The 17,893-nt window shown below is 34.3% G+C and overlaps 1 protein-coding gene across 1 annotated transcript in view; it reads left to right on the top strand.

The window, feature by feature from the left end:
* Positions 1-17,893, top strand: part of LOC133321346 (limbic system-associated membrane protein) — a 46,817-nt gene that overhangs the window by 16,216 nt on the left and 12,708 nt on the right. The window contains exons 3-6 of the mRNA XM_061530438.1: positions 5,326-5,595; positions 5,653-5,750; positions 5,821-6,123; positions 6,182-6,352. Of these exons, the coding sequence (XP_061386422.1) occupies positions 5,326-5,595; positions 5,653-5,750; positions 5,821-6,123; positions 6,182-6,352 (842 nt within the window). The remainder of the gene's footprint in view (positions 1-5,325; positions 5,596-5,652; positions 5,751-5,820; positions 6,124-6,181; positions 6,353-17,893) is intronic.

A 17,893-nucleotide genomic window follows, 5' to 3' on the forward strand; every position in this document is an offset into this window, starting at 1 on the left:
TTACTGATGTAATTTCTCATAAAGTTCAGCCAATCTTAAGTCCATATCAACATGGTTTTCGTAGGGGCCTCTCAACCATTACCAATCTTATTTAATTTTCCTCAACCGTCATAAAAGGTTTTATTTAGCGTAATCAAACAGATACAATTTACACTGACTTCAGTAAAGCTTTTGACAGGGTTAACCATGAACTTTTATTATATAAATTAAATCAAATTGGTTTCAGTATAAATTTAGTTAAATGGATATCATCTTATTTGCGAAATAGATCACATGTAGTTTTGTTTGATGATTGTCTCTCCAAATCCATTAATGTTCCTTCCGGTGTTCCCCAAGGAAGTCATTTAGGTCCACTCCTCTTTCTTCTATTTATAAATGATTTACCAAATGCAATAATCCATTCCATTGACGATGTCAAGTTGTTTATCACCCATAATTCCATGAAGCAAGCTGATTTTCTTCAAAATGATTAAAATAGCCTTTTTCAATGGTGCGAATTAAACTGTATGGATTTAAACCTAAACAAATGTAAGCACATGTGTTTTTCCAGATCTTCTACTTTAATAAGGCAATACAATATTAATGGTACTGTTTTATCAATTGTAGATTCATTTGTTGATTTTGGTATTTTAATGGATCCAAAATTAAATTTTAATAATCATGTCATTTCTATGGTAAACAAAGCCCACGGTGTCTTAGGATTTATAAAACGATGGGCTAAATAATTCTCTGATCCCTACATTACAAAACAACTTTTTACATCTCTTGTGCGACCCATATTAGAATATGGCTCTGTTGTATGGGATCCCCAATATACAATATATTCCGATAAAATTGAATCAGTGCAGAAACAATTTCTAATTTTTGCACTGAGAGGTTTACATTGGAATAGTGACTTTGTGTTGCCTTCTTACTCTAGCAGGTTAAAATTAATTCGATTGCCTACATTAAAAAGTAGACGTATTATGTTGAACACTATGATGGTAATTAAAATACTAAACGGCAATATACCCTCAGACTTCCTAATTTCATCCATTAAAATATATGTTCCTTTTCGATTAAGTAGATGTTATCAACCATTATACGTAGATTTTCATCGCACAAATTTTTCTGTGGGAGATCCACTTAGTAAAATGTGTATTGATTTCAATTATGTGTATTCTAACGTAGACTTTTGCATAAATATAGAACTAATAAAATCTAATATAATTATATTTTTAAATTAATAATACAACTTAATAACAAACTGCCTGTTGAAGTAGATTTCTGTAGCTGGATTATGGTGTGTACGCGATCCCTACGAAAGGGGAGGTCGCCCCCTCGGTCGGCAGGGGTGGGAAATTGAGGCGTGGGAACGAACGTAATAAAAAAATCAGTATATAACTCGCTATATTTAGGTTGGACTCAGTTTTAGGTATATTGAATTTCTAAACCATTTATTGATCATTCGGAGTGTTATTCAGAATATCTAGTAAAAATTAAATGTAGATTACAGACTAATCCGAAAGATTTTTTAAATTCTTTAATACTAAACGTAAAGTTCGGGCATTTTCCAGCTATATGAAACTTGGTAGTATAAGATCATATAATAATTCTGATATTGCAAATATGTTTGCCAAAAATTTCCAGAACAATTATTCAAACCCTCCGTTTAATTTTAATTATAACTACCATATGGATAAGATAAACCATTTTCAACATTTTTACTTTCGGAGGATGAGGTATTAACTGCCCTGAAATCACTAAAAACCTCTAATTTTGCTGATCCAGATTGTGTCCCATCATCTATACTAAAGTCTTGTGCTTATGAATTGTACTTACCACTAACAGATTTATTTAACTATTCCTTATCTCGTGGGGTATTTTCCTCTTCACTGGTATTTTCCTCGTCACTTTACACAAAACTGGTAGTCGGTGAACTATTTAAAATTATAGAGGCATTGCCAAATTGAGTGCGATTCCAAAGTTATTTGAATTTTGGTTTCTCGAAGAATTTCTTACTTTGTCTCATCTATAGTATCTCCTCTCCAACATGGCTTTTTAAGAGGGAGGTCTACATTAATTAACCTAATGGGGCTTATGTGTCACGTTCACAATAGGTTTATCAATAAACTACAAACTGATATAATTTATACAGGTTTCAGTAAAGCGTTCGATACTGTTGTTCACAGTTAGTAAATTTATAAGCTTGATATTATGGGTTTCTCGACAATCCTCCTTCACTGGATTTCCTCTTATTTACAAGATCGTACTCAAAAAGTACATTTCAATCAATTTCTCTCAGATGACATCAGTGAGTCATCTGGTGGTTATCAGGGTAGCCATTTGGGCCCATTACTCTTAGTCTTTTATTTAAATGATAGTTTCCAGTCCGGTTTTCTAATATTTTAATGTTTGCAGATGATGTAAAACTTTTTTGTAGTCTAAATGCACGTAACTCCTCACTAAATTTGCAACATGACCTACACTCATTCGTAGACTGGTGTACAGCTAATGGTATGTCGCTGAACCTTAAGAAGTGCAAAAAATAACTCTCTCTAAGACCAGTCCCATACCTATTGATTACTTTATATGTTCTCATAAACTTGACTATGTAGACTCGTTTACAGATCTTGGTATCATTTCATTTACATATTGAATCATGTGTTAATAATGCTTGGTTTTATAAAGTGATGGTGAAAGGAATTTGATGATCCGTATATAACTAAACGTCTATTCATTAGCCTTGTTCGTCCCACATTGGAATACGGCTGTGTACTTTGGAGCCCATTTTATAACAATTATTCTAATAAAACAGAATCGGTTCAAACCCAGTTTCTTTTATGTGCTCTTAGGGGACTACCTTGGAACCCACTTGAAGCACTTCCGCCGTACGTTAATCGTCTGATACTAATTGATCTTCCAATTCTTAAAAGAAGACGATTAATGCTTAGAGCAATATTTATAATAAAATTGATTCTAACTTTTTAACCGGTGAAATAAAATTTAATATTCCCTCCCGTAGAACACGTAATTATTTACCTCTTAATTATGAACTAACTAATCCACTTCGAGCTTTATGTGAAATTTATAATAATTTATATAACAGAGTATCATTTTCTGACCCCATTCATGTAATAAAAAAATTCTATTATTCGTCTATAATTGTGGTTTAGTTGCCAGACAGTAGTGTATGTAATGTTTTTGTTTGCATGTCTGTCAAAACTATTGTGTTTATTTATATAAGACTGGCTGATGTTAATTCTGCAGCCAGTAATTTCCCTCACTACTAACCCTCCATAATCCGGACTATGGGGTGTACGTTCTTTCCAGGGGAGGTGGCCCCCTCGGTAGGCAGGGGCGGGTGTGAGTGGCACGGGAACGTTCGAAAAAAATTATACAATAATCCTATACTTGATTTTTGGAAATTCCTGATTGTGCATCATCATTTAAAGTTAGATGCAGACAATTTTTGAAAAATGATTCAGTGAAATGCATGGGTTAGTCACAAATCGAGAATAACCATAAACACTGGATTGCCTTTAATGTTTACCTATTAAAGTAAACACAGCTTTCAAACAAAAAACTTTAGAGGTCAATATCAAGAAAATAAAATATACAAAACTTTTCAATTCGTTTCACATACTTTAATAATTTCTGACTTACAAAGGGGTGAACTTCATCTTCAGCTATGTTAACATATTGGCCATATTGCCCATATCTGGAGAATATATTTTATTACCCTATCTGAAATTAAGACATTTCATATCAAAGAACTCCCGGAAATACTATTACGAATTCGAAGTCATGCTCAGTTACAGCGTGCGAAATATAATAGTTTCTTTCAAAATGTAGCGTACGCACGCGCTACAAAATTTTCCCTTTGTACATTTGATATTAGTTTCCATATGAAATTTCTGCGAATTATCTTAAGGTAGAAATATATAAGATGCTATTTAAGGTTATATTGACGTTTAATTTTTTTGAGAAAAAATCTTCAAACATATATTTTTTTAGCTTTGAACACCGTCACGCACATGTTACACTCGTAACGCACGATTACACATATGTACTAAAAAATAAAATTCAAAACAGAATGTTTTAAATATACTAATTTGTATACCCTACAGGACTATATTGTGAAGGTATTAAAGCTTTGTGTGGCCCCAAGATTTTGTAACGCCGCGAAATATTGATTTAGTATATCAATATACAGTTATGGACGAATCGTCAACAAATGTTTGCATGTAAATCCGGTTCTGTCTAAATAAGACCCCTATTGTTTTTGGTTATGAACGGTTAATATTTAGGGGGCCAATGGGAACAAAAACCTTGTTTTTGTGTGGTCACTCTAAAAGCCACAATTATGTCACGAATACCACAAATATTTACATCGGAAATAATAACCATGCTGTTTTGATAAAATTAGATCTATATGTAGAAGGTCAAATGAAATCCATTTTTTATGAAAAATGGAAAAAAATGTATGGAATATATATTTACCGTGGATTTGTTAGTAAGGCGAAAACAAATGCTGTGAAAATTCCACACAGTGATTTTATTTGAACCTCGTAAATAGTATATTTGTTTAAAAACAATGACTATATAATTGTTTACTTATTGAAGAAAAGTGTAACATGTGCGTGACGGATAAAAATTCTTCGATAGAGATAGAAAACAAAATTTGTTTTATTTTGGTTTGCCATCTCAAGATCCAAACATAACATCATTATCCGAAAAAATTCCTGTATTAAAGCATATATGAATTTTGTACCGCACGCGTTACATATTTTCATACACTATTTAACTGCACTTATCACGGGATCGCGTTGATATATGTAGATTTATATATATACTTATACTTTTTGTAAGAGATTAGAATATATTATTAGCTATTGATATTGTTTTAGCTAACAGCGTTCACACTTAACACAAATGGCACTATAAAACTAATAAATAATTGCCAAGTTACTCACAATGCGAAAATAAGACAACAGAAAGAAACATTACGGCTATCCTACAAATAATAGATATAAATATGTTGTCCGGATTGCAAAGAATAATTCCTATATAATTTCATATCTCTCTTTACAAATCGACTCTTCAACTATGTGGTTGACGTTTTTGTGGGATTCGTGTATTACGTATTGATATACTCGCCAAAGCCTTTTATCACGAGCTAAAAGTATGAAAATGCATGCCATATTCCGATTGCAGTTTGGTTATTTGAATGAGCATTCATAAGTCATACTTATCATTCAACAATGATTCTACATCGTGAAAATATATTATTAAATGAATAGCAAATTATAACACTTAAAGAATTGTTAAATATTATATTTTTAGTTCCACCAACACTACGTGCTCTCCCACATAATGGACAAGTAACTGCAAGAAAAGGTAGCACAGTAACATTAGAATGTAAAGCATCAGGAAACCCTGTTCCAACGATATATTGGTTTAAGAAGGATATGTTTTCTGGCCCAACACATTTATCGGACAGTTCGACACTAATATTGGAAAATGTTGATAGGCATCATGCTGGAATTTATCAATGTTCTGCCGATAATGGAGTTAAAGAGAGGGTTTCAATGGATATTCAATTGACAATTTTATGTAAGGATGATATTAAATGTGACGTTATACAATGATTAATATATTTTCGTTTCATAGCTCCCCCAGAAATCACTGTCGAAAAGTCTTGGGTTCATGCTGCCGAAGGCTACGACATAGAATTAGTCTGTGTTGTTCACGGAGATGTAAATTCCGAGGTTTGTTAATGTTAAATTTTATAATAACTTTTTTGGTCCATAACTGTATATTTTATTCAATATTTTGCAGATGCTTTGGTATCAAAATTCTTTCTTGCTAGACGCTACTGACAGGCGGTCAATGTACTCACGAGACGACCGTTACAGTTTAATCATACGAAATTTCCAGTCATCTGATTTTGGAAACTACAGTTGTGTAGCGGACAATGCACTAGGAAGGACCAAAAAATATATTGAAGTTTCAGGAAGACCTGGACCCGCTGATTTCATTTCTCCCGCATTAAGTGGATCGTTAGATCATTATAACCTAACATGGACTATTGAGTCGATTCCAACTCTTGAAGAAATCAAGCTTTTATATAGACGACTTTTGGTAAATATTAATGTCTAAATACCCATTAAATTTTTTTATAAGAAAACCTCTTCTCTAGATGAATGAAACCTATCAACACCCTGGAAAATGGCATGAATTTCATATTAAGCCTACAGCTGTCAGAACGGACAGCACACATTACATTATGTCATACGTTTTAAAGAATCTGGAACACAACGCTGTATATGAAGCCATTGTTCAAGCCAGAAATAAATATGGATGGAATGAGGTAAGTTAAAAAATGGAAAAGAAGTAAAAATGTCAAAGTAAAGGACAATATTTCAAAACCAAATCAACAGCCAGAAGTTGGCATTTCTGGTTAACATTTTTACTTGACAGAATTTCTCAAGAATTGTACAAGAGAACGCAATTTTGTTTCATGTTACCTTACATATGTTTGAAAGTTTGCTAGTTTTGTGGGTTCCGGAAAGATTTTTCAGTAAAAAGTTGCAAAATAGTAGATTCTTGCAGGTTCTGGTACGAAACGCATTTTTAATAATAGCTCTGTCTGTTTACTCGATATTTAGTAACAATTGTTACCAAATGTTACTAAATGTTGTCTGTTTACACAAAAATCCAGTAAAAGAGAGTCAAGTGAGAGAGCAAGTTTGACAGTTGAACAACAACAAAGTTGCTGGAGTTTACTGAAAGAATTTTATTCAGTAAGATTTTGCAACTCAGCCATTTTCTGATCAGCTGTTTTCTGACCAAACACAAAAATTATTTAAAACATTTTTTTTAATTTGCAATGTTCAATTTGAAGTTAATTACAGAAAATGGAAGACAATTCATAAGTAATGCAAAGTTTCATTAAATTAGAAACTAATTCCTTATATCTTTTTAGGCAAGTTCCAGATAGAGGGCAATGTATTGATGCAGGGAGCTTAAATGTTCCCGGGGAACATACCAGATCAATTTTTCTGTTATTATTATTCATTTTATTTTTAGTATTAAATGTAATACAAATAATTGTGTTCGTCCTTTGTTTGTTATTTATTTTGGCGCAAATCAAATGTTTTCTTGAATCAGCTGTTTATTTGCTAAATCTTACTAAATGTTGTCTGTTTACTTTTTTCAGTATTATCGCAAAAGAGAGTATGAAAGGCTTACTCTCTGAACTAGAACTTACTGAATAAATGTTACTGGAAAAGTAACCAGACACACCTAATAACAAACTGACATTCTTTTGAATATTGAAATTCAAATTTAACTTGCAAATACATGACTCTGCACATTCTCTTTGTAAGCGTCGTTGAGTAAAGTTCGAGTTACCCGAGCGGAAAAAACCAAGCTAAAGAAAATATCAATTGGAAAAAAACAACAGAAAATAAACCTATTAATCAAAATAAATTACTCAAAACTCTACTAAAAAATTTTTTTGTGAACATTAATGAAAAAACTTTGTGAACTTTCCAGCATTTTTGATGCATAAATGAAAAATAATTTCCTACTAAACAAAAATCATTTTTGGTGTTACCCAGAATTCCCTTTTCTTTTTGTTCGTGTGCTCTGCTGCTGGTGCAACGTTAATAAACATATGGTTAATAAACAGTTATTTCTCGAGAATAATCTTGAGTTTTGTGAATTTTTCTTTTTATTTTTTGCTGTGTGATCAAACAATTACAACATATATTCAATAAGTTTCAATATTATCAAACATGGAGGGGAGAATTAACAGCCCCCCCCACCAGCTCCGCCTGAAACCAGGCTATTGCAAAAAAGACGTGATAGAAGTCGTAGCAACACGCGTCAAAATAACACTAAAATAAGTCGTTCCGACACAAGTCCAAATATTTTAAGTGACAATTTAAATAATATTGATCTCACCATGACATCGCAAGTGTCACATAACCTATCACAAACATACAACATAGACACCACAAGTGCCAAAACCAAGACTGACAATCAAGAATATTTTTATGACACTGGTCACCGGGGTCCATTTATCGTCTACATTGACAGATTAAACGAAGAAGGTAAGGCTATTCAAGTAAATTCAATAGCACTATCGCAAACCCTCAAGAACCTGAAAATCCCAGGAATCTTAGACACCTTCAAAATTGGATTCGGAAGAGCTAAGGTGGTATGCAGAAGCGGTTCAGCTGCCAACCTGCTGGTCAAAAACAAAGACTTAATCAACAAAGGGTATTGTCCCAAAAATTTCTCGCATTTCGTATCGAAAGCAGGCATAATATTCGGAGTACCAATAGATATTCCCTTAGAAGAGCTGGAAGACTCAATTAAATCAGATGTTCCTATTCTTGGCATCACTAGACTAACTAGGATGGACAAGGGTGAAAGAGTGCCAACTCCCAGAATCAAAATCCTTTTTAAAGGTGCAGACCTGCCCAAGGCAGTCAGATTGTTTGACTATACTACACGCGAGGTCAAACATTTTATCCCCTTTTCTCAATGTTACAAATGCTTTGGTTTCAACCACTTCGCAGACCATTGCAAAAAGAAGGAATTAGCTTGTCGCAAATGTTATTCAATACATCAAAAAGATGTCGCTTGCGCGAACAAAATCTTATGCACAAATTGCAAAGGGGAGCACCCACCAACCAGCAAAGAGTGTCCCGCAAGAATACGAGCATACCAAATTAAAAAAGTCGTGGTTATAGAAAACATCTCACACACAGAAGCCCGAAGGAAATTTGCACCGGCATTCGCAAATCGGTTTGACTTGCTCGATGACGACGCACCAGCCGAGTTCCCAACATTGGAAAGATCTCATCGCAGACCCCAAGTAAACAGCAATAACACAATCAACAACGCCAAAGAATCCGCCAGACTAATACACTCTATGAGCTCTTATTCGCAAGTAGTCAAAATCAACAAAAATAGACAGAGAGAAGCAGAAAACGCAGCCAAGACCATGCGGGAACACCAAAAAGTACTCCAAAAAGGCGAAACATACAACTCAGAAAACGGATCGGCCCTAAAAAGCCTAGAGAAATTTAGAGAACTGCAAGGTTTCCTAGCCAAAATTGCAACAGACCTTCAAACTATTAACTTAAATGAAAATAAAAATCTACCAAACGAACATATTCGTTATTTAGCAAACCTCAAAAAACAAATCGACGGAAGAATCGTCGACATTGATGCATATGAATTGGAAGCACGCACCCAGAACCCGGACCACAGCCAAACAATATTTTGAAAACAATCCTTAATCCATCCATTAACACAAAACAACATGAAAATCCTGCAATACAACATTCAAAGTATTCATAGACTCGAAAACAAAAACCTTCTGGAACTCTTTCTTCACGAAGAAAAAGTTGACATCGCAATTCTATCTGAAACATGGGTCAAAGACAATTCAAACACCAGTTTTCAAGACTACAACTTTATAAGCAAAGGCAGAGCAGATGGCTACGGAGGTGTGGGTATATCCATAAAAAGAAATATTGCTTATAGCATCATCAGCTTTAACACAAGTTACGAAATAATGGGTATCACCACTCACAATCTACAGAAAAATTTAAATATCATTGCAGTGTATATTCCACCCAATTCAAGAAGGAACGAGTTTAAAGATATCATTAAGGAAATTTTCAATACCGCAACCACACTTAAGGGAATCACCCTAATAGCCGGCGATTTTAATGCAAAATCCGTTTTGTGGGGAAATACCATGACGGACGCACAAGGCGACTTTTTATCCAACTTCGCAAATGACCATGATTTCATATGTCTCAATAAAGGCGAGCCAACTTTCTCGTGAAATAACACCCACTCGGCTATCGACATCACTTTTATCAACACTTCAAATTATAACGTCTCCTGGAAAACGCATCCAGCGAAGCTAACAAACAGCAACCATTACCCTATCTTCATTGAAATTTTTAATAATGCAAATCAACCAAGAAACCGTAACAAAATCCATTTCAACAAGCATAAGCAGCATGAAAGTGGGAAACAGTCTCAACGACTTCACTACCAGAATTGGCGAAATAATTAAAAAAAACACAACCATCATTGATCCACACAACAAACACACCCCAAAAGCTTGGTGGGATGACGAAATTAAAAATCTATATCAAATCAGAATGAGAGCAAGAAACAAATACCAAAGAACCAAATCGTGGGAAGACTGTTTGGCCCTTGGTGCGGCAGAAAAAAAATTATACAAAAAATTGAAAAGAAAAAGAGGAAACAATTCAAACAGTTTCAATGCAACCTCAATAACCCCAACACCCCCAAGGAAATGTGGAATATGCTGATTAATGTCAAGAAATACCGTAAAGAAAAACCTATAAACAACATATGGAGTGAAGATCAAAAGAAAGAATACCTGGACTTTATTTATCATCAACAACCATCAAACACCGGCACATCTCAAATCATTTTTAGCAACATCCTTAGTGAACGTCCATCTCTCGATCCTGAAATTTTACAGCAGTTTCTCAACAGTAGAAATCCCTCGTCCGCCGCAGGTCCCGACGGGATTACTTACGGTATGATAGCGAGCCTAGAAGGTGTCTTCCCCGAAGAATGGAGACGGATCAAAATCACGCCCATCCCCAAAAGGGTACCCGGCATTGGTACAAAATTATAGACCTATTGCACTCATGTCCACCTCTCAAAAAATCATTGAGAGCGCTATCAAAGACAAAATACTACAGTTTATTGAAACAAACAAAATCTTACCACCTCGGTCTTACGCTTTCAGACCCGGAAGAAGCACGACGACCTGCATCAACGATGTCACAAACTCAATACAAATCTTAAAAAATTCCGGAAACCATGTGGTAGGAGCATGTGTCGACGTCGAAAAAGCGTTCCATAATACAGGTATTTCCAAGCTAGGCCGAATTCTATTTGGAAATGGTCTAAACACTCATATAATAAAATGTATAGTGGATGGAATGAAATACAGGAAACTGGAACTAGGAAAAAACTCAATAATTGTTAAAAATGGATTGCCACAGGGCAGTGGACTTAGCCCAATCCTTTTCAATTTATATACTGCTCAATTACACAAAACTTCATCGGACTGTGCCATAGTGTACCAATTCGCAGATGATTTTTTATATTATGCTACGCCAAAACATACCTCCAAGCAAGGAACTTACTAGCAGCGGAACTAAACCATTTTAGCTCCAACTGCGCAAATCTGAGTCTAAGTTTTAATATGGAAAAAGTAAGCAAAATGCATTTTTGCAGAAGACCACGGCAATTGGACATCACCATCAATGGAATCACCCTCAAACAAACAACCAGCATCAAGTATCTAGGGGTTTACATAGCATCCAGTGGATCAGCCAAAATTCATGTAGACAATGCCGTGGAAAATGTCGATAAAGCCTGCAGCTTCCTCCGTATTTTAAGCGGCTGTAAATTCGGAGTATCTCCTTCAAAAGCACTACACTTCTACAAAGCATTCGCACGCTCAAAACTGGAATACGGCGCAGCGGCCATATTCAATCTTACAAAAACATCGGAAAAAAGGATCAAAACATGCGTAAATGGTTTCCTACGAAAGGCTCTGGGACTAATCAAATCCACTCCAATTCCCATAATCTATCAATTGGCAGCAGAATTACCACCCAGCTACAGGTTTCAACTAGCCACCGCCAAAGAGCTCATCAAAGCCAAAGCATACAGTCATCCAGGTCTTAACAACGTCAGGATTCTATCCACGCACAACACCAGCTATACTCAAGTTCTCGACAAATTTGGTGACATTATATATAACGTCGCAGAAACCAACATTATCGCAACACCATCTCGTAATATCATTACAAAACCAGACTTCTTCCAAGGGGCTGTATCCAAAAAATCGGATGCTAGTCCGGAAACTATCAACCTCCTGGTGAACGAGAAAATTAACAAACTAAAACTTCAAGGATATAACATTTTTTTCACCGATGGCTCAGTCTCAGATCACACATCTGGAGCAGCATTCCTCCATATAAACTCAAACTCACTTGAATCCTTTTACACAAACAAAAAATTGTCTTCAATGTCAGCCGAAGTGTTAGGCTTTCTCCAAGCACTAACGTATGCAAAAGAGAAAGCGTTCAACAAAATCGCCATCCTATCAGACAGCCTCAGCGGGATAAAAGCAATTAATTCCAAAAAACACAACAATTACTTAATCGACAAATTTATACAAATCGCAAACTCAACTCGTTTTACAATTGAATAACACTACATTCCCGGTCATTCAAACATCGCCTACAACGAAACTGTTGACCAAGCAGCTAAAAACGCAACCACACAAGGCTCACTTTTACATATCAATTGGCCTATAAATGATGCCATTTCAATAATTCAAGATTCACTTTGGGACGAATGGACTAATGAGTACTCCAACATTACCCTTCAAAGCAACTCTCATTTTTACAAAATTTTCCCAAAACCCAACAGAACAACATGGTTCAAAAACTCAAAACTTACAGCCGGTGACCAGAAAATCATAAATCGCATTTTTAGTAATCACTCATTCAGTAAGAGCACACTCTCAAAATTAAAAGTTATACAATCTGGTAACTGTGACACTTGCAATTCAGAAGAAACCGTCTCTCACATACTTTTCGAATGCACCAAATACAGCAGCACAAGAGCAACCTACCCAGCCTTCAGTGACATCCTCTCAGTCGAGGATTTCATGAATAAACACCAAGGAGACCATTTATATCAACTAGTTAAATTCATAAGAGAAATCAAAATTGATATTTAATATTTAAGGCACATAGACCAAGTCTATACAATTTGTCGTGGCTCTAAAACGGATTGCAAGTCAAGACGGCGGGCCATCCCTACACCTTTCTCTAATCAACAGACAAAGGCTGATGCCTTTGTCCAGAAAAAAAAATACATGACTCTGAAATGTTTCGTGTTTTGTAATCATATCGGTTCGCGTTAAAATAAAAACTGCATTGTTTCATCTTTTTCTAAGTCATTTACAACAATTCCTAACAAAATTGCAACGGCTTTCTCTTACATATAAAAAATATAAATAATAGAAAAAAGAGCAGCACAACACTGTGTATCAGTGCTTGCATTGTCCATTAAACTGACAAACAATAATAGGTGCGTCTGGTAACTTTTCCAGTAACATTTACTCAGTAAGTTCTAGTTCAGAGAGTAAGCCGTTTTCACTCCCTTCGCGATATTGCTGAGAAAAGTAAACAGACCACATTTAGTATGATTCAGCAAATAAACAGCTAATTCAAAATTTTTATTTGCGCCAAAATAAATAAACAAACAAAGGACGAACACAATTATTTGTATTACATTTAATATTAAAAATAAAATGAACATTAAGCTTCCTGCATCAATACATTATTGCCCATTTTCTGGAACTTGGCTAAAAATATAAATATTTAGTTTCTAATTTAATGAAACTTTGCACTAGTGACGAATTTTCTTCCATTTTCTGTAATTTTTATAAATTTCAAATTGAACTTTGCAAAAAAATGTTTTGGTAGTGTTGGCGGTTTATTGGGATACCATTTGTATTTTGTTTTTGCAAAATAGTCAGGCTGAATCCCAGTTTGTTGTTTTTATAAAAAACAACTATTTATTGTTGTTGTTGTTGTAGCAGCCCTATTGCTTTTACACAATGGGCTGAGGTGACAGACGTTGGCCGAGTAAGACTCGGGTCGTTTCGGATCGTACACCCCTCTGTCGTGGAAACTACAACTATTTATTAGTTGGGAAAGGTGTGGTATTGTTTGTAAATGCCTTGTTAACCTCGAAGTGAAGCTCCAGCGAAATTCTCATGCAGTTTATGTCGTTGGTCAGCTAAGTACTTCGCTTTGTTACAAGAGACATTTGGGTATGAAAGGTTTTTTTGTATAGAGGCAATAGCTTCTGGGGAGAATATCCCAACAAAAAACTAAGGGAACTGAGGCGGATCAGTGTCGTGATCCGAAACTATAGTCTTCCCTGCCTTACCCCTCGGCAAACAATGCCATACATTCCCCACTAATAAATAGTTGTTTTTTATAAAAACAACAAACTGGGATTCAGCCTGACTATTTTGAAAAACAAACAAAAATGATTTGAATAATTTTTGGGTTTGGTCATAAAACAGCTGATCCAAAATCCAAAATCTTAATGCAAAAAATTCTTTTTTTTACAACATGTATTCTTGTAAACAAACCGCTAAAACAAACGTTAGCGGTTGTTGTTTTTTGACACGGGAAATGGAGGAAAAATGGTGAACGGAAAAGTAAGTTAGTAGTTTAGCGATATCCTTGAAGAATTTCCACATTTTGTGAACAAAGATAAATATCAAGAAATTGTATTCAGATTTTTTTTATTTTGCTAAAACTTTTTAAAAATATTGAAAACGATTTATTTTGTATTTGGAATTTATTTGATTTGAAACGTGGTGGTTGTTCATATCGCTGGCCTAACTTGAAAAGGACACAAGTCCATTTTTCTAGAAATTGAGATTTTTATAGTTATGTATAATAAGGCAAAATACAACGTCAGCCGTCGGGATTTCCCGTTGTCATTAAGAACCACACGGTAAACGACACAATAATGCATTTTGACAGCAAACTTGAGAGGTAGCTGATATCTAGCTCGTCTCATTGAGTGACTTTATTTATAGGCCTTGCACTCTATGTCAGCAGAAAAACGCCTATGCGTAAGCAGTTACGCACCCACACAACACACGACGCGGCAAACAATCTAACAGTGAGTGTTGGAGAGACAATAACCCAGTGGGAATTAAAATATTTAGGCGGTAAATTTTTTTCCTAAGTATTTAAAAAATGTGAACTTATTTAACAAAATAAATTTTATTTTAATATATCATTAATAAATAAAAATCATAAATAAATTGTCTTATTAAAAGAGGTTTCTATCTCGACTTTTCCGTACTTAATACATGATTGTGTGTGGAGCTCAGCAGGTTCTAATAGGTATATACTTCACTGGAAAACGTCTTGTGTGAAGTTTTCTTAAACTGTCTTTCACTACTTATGAGTGGATCTGAAGTAAAAAATACGGTTGCATTATTCCCTTGAAAGTTTTCTTGAAAAATTCTTACAAATCTTTGAAGTGCAATAATGATTAATATATAAAACAATATTGCAAAATTGCAATAAGTTTTTATATTTAGTTATTTTTTACTAAATGTATATAAAGGGAAAATCGAAAACAATTTCGTTTAGTTCAAGATTCGTGCAGAGCAATATATCTATATATATATAAAAATGGAGCAAGAAAAATGTATACTAACGCATCAATTGAGAACGGCTGGACCGATTTCACTCAAAAATTTCTTTCAGTTGTCGGTAATTACAGTGGGAAGGTTTTTATGAAAGAAAATTTTGAGAAAAATCCGCGAAAAGAAACGGCTGGACCGATTTGACTTAAAGTATATATATTATTATTATTATTCACGTCAGATTCACGTCAGTTTTGTCTTATTTTCTTTAGCTGTTGGATATGAAATCCTATTTTCATATTTGTGAAAATTGTATTATTTTTATACCCTTCACCACACTGTGGTATAGGGTATTATGTCTTTGTGCAAACGTTTGTAACAGGCGAAAGGAAACAAGATAGACACATGGTTCCTTTTGAGAATATGCACAGAATCACTTTTTAAGTCGATTTATGCATGTCCGTCTGTCCATGTTAAATTGTAAACAAAGTACAGGTCGCATTTTTGATTCGAATTGGATGAAATTTGGCACAGCTCATTTATTTGGCCCAAGGACGACCCCTATTGAAATTGGGAAAAATCGGTTCAGATTTAGATATAGCTCACATATATATTTTCGTCCGATTTTATGTAAATGGTGCGCCAAAGTCCCTATATAACTTTCGATTTACATGAAATTTGACATAGCGCACTAAATAAAGCCTAGGGCGATGTGTGTAAAATTTAGGTAAATAGTGCACGAAATTTGGTATAGCGTATTTAATTGAGTCTAGAATGATGTGTGCTAAGATTCGTGAAAATCGGTTCAGTTTTAGATATAGCTCACATATATATTTTCGTCCGATTTTATGTAAATGGTGCACCAAAAGTCCCTATATATCCTTCGATTTGCACGAAATTTGGCTTGGCGTACAGAATTGAGCCTAGAATGATGAGTGGTAAGTTTCGGGGAAAAAATAGATATACCTACCATATATATTTTCTTCCGATTTTATGTAAATGGTACACCAAAGCTCCATATAGCTTTAGATATGCACGAAATTTGTCTGTCTGCCCATGTTATATTGTAAACAAAGTACAGGTCGCATTTTTGTGGCGTACAGAATATTATGTATCAATTTACTATACACCGTTTTCCATAAATGTGTCCCATGGTACGCAGACGACACTAAATTTGCCCGAATGAAATTCAATTTAGCATAGGTTGTAGAAAGACATGAGTATGTTCCTTCGAGTGAACATTGACATGCAATTGTAAGGGTACCTATGCACAGATTTAATGTAACTATCCTAATAGGATATGAGCAAAATTTGACGTCGCTACATCGTTGCATTCGGGAGATACGGTACCTTATTTCCAATAAATAAAAGTCCAATATCAACAAAAAAATGCATTTTTTAGATTTTCTATAATCAGCTCATAAAATATGTAATCCAAAAATATACATTTACTTGCCGCGTATTAAATAAAAGCTCTAGAACATTTTGTTGTCTGTGGGCAACATTGGGCCATAAAGGTTTAAACAGCAACTTACTCAAATGTTAAATTAAAATCAAGTTGTTAAAAATATGAGAATATAGCAAATCCCGTTACAACATTTCACTATTTAGAGTTAAGATATAAAATAGGCATTTACAATTAAAAGACGGTCTACGTCGTCAACATTGGCCAAACTCTTCTCCCATAACTGTAAAAAACTATTTATAAAGTATATAGCAAACATATACAAATCTATAACGGCAATCTGAAAACTAATTAACAATTTATTTAAAAATGAAATATACCTATAACTGAGCGAAAACCACTAAATTTCTATGCCAAATCTAAAATTTTTCGAGTTATATACTGATTTCAATATAAAAATCAAAAGAACAGTTGGACATGAACAAAATGTCACTGTAATTAAGAATCCTTCAAGAAGGGACATATAAGATAATGAAAAAACGTCGGAGCAATAACAAAACATGATCTTCTATTAAAAAACATTTGTTATGTGCTTGAGCCTGCATTGGGATACCAGTTAATACTTTTTATTTACATAAAATTAGTGGCAAATGTTTTTTACCAACCATATATTGATGCAATATTGATAAGGCAAAACAACGTTTGCCGAGTCAGCTAGTTTATATTATTTTTATTATCTTATTTTTATTTATTTTGCATACAAACATATTTTTTCCCACATTCAAGCTACCTATATCCGCCGTTGTATTGGGCGGAATTGAACATGGATGGGCTCATTCAAACCGGCACGTAAAAAAACTAAAATCACGCGGGGTTCCACGGAATTTGAATGGACTTTCTTAATTTTAGACTCAAAAAATATGTTTTTCATAAAAATTTACGCACCAAATTTCAGGAAGAAACTAAAAAAACTTGTTGGCTTCAACACTTTTTCACCCATTTTTTTACATTGCCACCATCACTGCTTCCACGCAACTTATTGTTTATTACCAATATTTTAAGATTTTGACAAGAACACTTCATTTTATAGAAATGAATTTAAATAATATGCAATATGTTCATATTTCGCGAGTTATAACCTTGCAAACCTCAGTTTCAAGGAATTTAAAAGATTTTTGTAATTTCCCATATATTGTTATTGTTAGGATTTGTTATGCAGTCCAAAGCTGATA

The sequence above is a fragment of the Musca vetustissima genome, unplaced genomic scaffold (assembly GCF_032173495.1).
Source record: "Musca vetustissima isolate MV318-11 ecotype Yass unplaced genomic scaffold, APGP_CSIRO_Mvet_v1 utg41420, whole genome shotgun sequence".
NCBI classification, from domain to species: domain Eukaryota; kingdom Metazoa; phylum Arthropoda; class Insecta; order Diptera; family Muscidae; genus Musca; species Musca vetustissima.